The sequence below is a fragment of the Microtus ochrogaster genome, unplaced genomic scaffold (assembly GCF_000317375.1).
Source record: "Microtus ochrogaster isolate Prairie Vole_2 unplaced genomic scaffold, MicOch1.0 UNK1, whole genome shotgun sequence".
In the NCBI taxonomy this organism is placed as follows: Eukaryota; Metazoa; Chordata; class Mammalia; order Rodentia; family Cricetidae; genus Microtus; species Microtus ochrogaster.
This window is the reverse complement of record NW_004949099.1, coordinates 27,297,322-27,299,756: the sequence shown is the minus strand read 5'-3', so window position 1 is coordinate 27,299,756 and position 2,435 is coordinate 27,297,322. Positions and strand designations below refer to the sequence as shown.

The window sequence follows — 2,435 nt, the reverse complement described above, 5'->3', positions numbered from 1 at the left end:
GCTGCCCTGGAACACCATCCTGGGCTTATACTTTACATCTTAATTATTACTGCATATCAGCTTCTAGATGTATTTTAATTTTTGTTTTGTTTGTTTGAGACAAGATAGGGTCTCAGCCCAGGCTCAGGCCCAACCATCCTACTTTAGCCTCCTGAGTGCTAAGACAACAGGTGTGTGCCATCACGCCCAGCTGCCTTCATTCTTTATATACCTGTTTCTGTTACTAGAGTTTAAGTGTGAAGATTTTATCTTCTGGCCAGGTGGTGACGTTGCACACCTTTAATCCCAGCAGGGAGGTAGAGGCAGGCCGACCTCTGTGAGTTCAAGGCCAACTTGGTCTACCTGCTAGTTCCAGGACAGCTAAAACTGATACACAGAGAAACCCTGTCTTGAAATAACCAAAAAGAAAAAAGTATCTTCTTTGCCTTTTGTGGCACCACCCTTGGCCTTGGGCTAAGGACTTGGGCAACAAATTAAAAAAACAAAAAACAGAAAGAATGGAGTGCTTACTGACAGCGTCCCATGCCAGGAGAGTCTCCCTCTCACACTCTAGGCTCAGGTAGCCAGTGTTTACCATGTAGGATTGAATGGTGTCTTTGCTGCAGATTCCTCCACTAGGGAAACACTACTCCCAGCGCTGGGCCCAGGAAGATCTGCTAGAGGAGCAGAAGGATGGGGCTCGGGCAGCAGCCGTGGCTGATAAGAAGAAAGGCCTCATGGGACCACTGACTGAACTGGACACGAAAGGTAAGTCCCTCAACTCCCTGTCCACACCAGGCCAGGATCCGAGTTCCCAGAACTTCAGGCCTCCTTCTGCCCTTTCTCTGGCCACTGCAGATGTGGATGCCCTGTTGAAGAAGTCTGAGGCTCAGCATGAACAGCCAGAAGATGGGTGTCCCTTTGGTGCCCTGACACAGCGCTTGCTGCAGGCCCTGGTGGAGGTGAGCACTCAGTTGGGCTGGGAACTACAAGCTAGGTGTGGTAGCATATGCTTGTAATCCCAGCAATACACTATAGAGTCAGACTATGGGCTGGAACTTAAAGTCATTCTCCTGCATCGGCTTCCCAGTCCTGGGGTAGCAGATGTAAGCCACCACACTTGGCTTCCATAGATGCCCTTGCTGAGCGTTGGTTAAAGGGAATCCATGCATCCTCTCACTGGAGGCATGTGCTGTGTTAGTTCATGATGCAGCTGAGGAAATTGAGGTTTCTTCAGACCACCAGCTGAAGGTAGAATTCAAACCTGCACTTGAGGTTTCCATGCTTATGCCCTGCCTGACTTTGGAGACACCCTTTTATGTCCTTGAGCCTCAGTTTCCTCTTCTGGCTCTAACACAATAGTTTTTCTCTCAGGGAACAGTTGGGGTGTGCATTCCAGGTAGGCAGAGGCAGCGGGAAGGAAATCTGCCTTAGCCCAGCAGAGATTCCAGCTTAGGTGGCTTTTCATCTGACCACTGTCACTCTGGGCGTGGTTACCACACCCGGCCCTCAGAAATTGGGTGAGGAGGAGTCTGTGAAGGAAGTGTTCTGGGTGTGACTGACACTCTAACCTCGTGAGATCACTGGAGCGTTTGTCTCCGGCGTGCATCTGACTGCTGGGGAGCCTGGGAAATGTAGTGTAGCTCAGCGGCTGTGGAGGAAAGAGCAGTGCTGGCTGGCACAGTTCCCTGTCACTGCTGTGCTTGTGTCCCCTTCTTTTGCTGTCAATATTCCCCTCCCCTCAAAAAACAGATTTCTGAAATGGTCAAAGCTTTGAAGGAAACTTTTGTTTGTTTGTTTTATTTTTTTGTTTTTGGGGGTTTTTTTTTTTGAGACAGGGTTTCTCTGTTTAACAGCCTTCGCTGTCCTGAAACTTGCTTTGTAGACCAGGCTGGTCTCGAACTCACTGAGATCCACCTGCCTCTGCCCCCCAAGTGCTGGGATTAAAGACGTGCACCACCACTGCCCGGCTGGAGGAAGCTTTTTAACATGAGTGGGATGAAAAAGATGACAGATTCATCTAGCCTGTAGAGACTATCTGTATGTCAGAGAGGAGCAGAAAAATGGCCTTCTTCTATGGCTTTCTTCTAACCTATCTCTGATTTTTAGGAAAATATTATTTCCCCTATGGAGGACTCTCCTATTCCTGACATGTCTGGGAAAGAATCAGGGGCTGATGGAGCAAGCACCTCTCCCCGAAATCAGAACAAGCCCTTCAGGTGAGTGCCATCCCATCCCCACTCCAGGCTTGACTGTCAGCTTCTGTCTTCTCACGGGGACGCATCTTTGTAAAAGGAAGCTAAGGCCACTTGACCAAGCACAAATGTCTCAGATCAAAGTTCTGGCCTCGTTTCTGGACAGACTTAGCATAGACTTGATCAATATACCTTTGCTTCTCCTGGAAATAACCCAAGTGCCTATCTAAATGCCAAAACTATATATGAAATAACTCAGTA

At 48.6% G+C, this 2,435-nt stretch overlaps 1 protein-coding gene across 1 annotated transcript in view; it reads left to right on the top strand.

Moving 5' to 3' along the window:
* Tada3 (transcriptional adaptor 3) overlaps positions 1–2,365 on the top strand; it is a 7,655-nt gene extending 5,290 nt beyond the window's left edge. Inside the window, exons 5-7 of the mRNA XM_013352880.2 lie at positions 606–747; positions 838–941; positions 2,089–2,365. Coding sequence (XP_013208334.1) covers positions 606–747; positions 838–941; positions 2,089–2,202 — 360 coding nt within the window. The 3' untranslated portion in view covers positions 2,203–2,365. The remainder of the gene's footprint in view (positions 1–605; positions 748–837; positions 942–2,088) is intronic.
* The last annotated feature ends 70 nt before the right edge of the window (positions 2,366–2,435 follow it).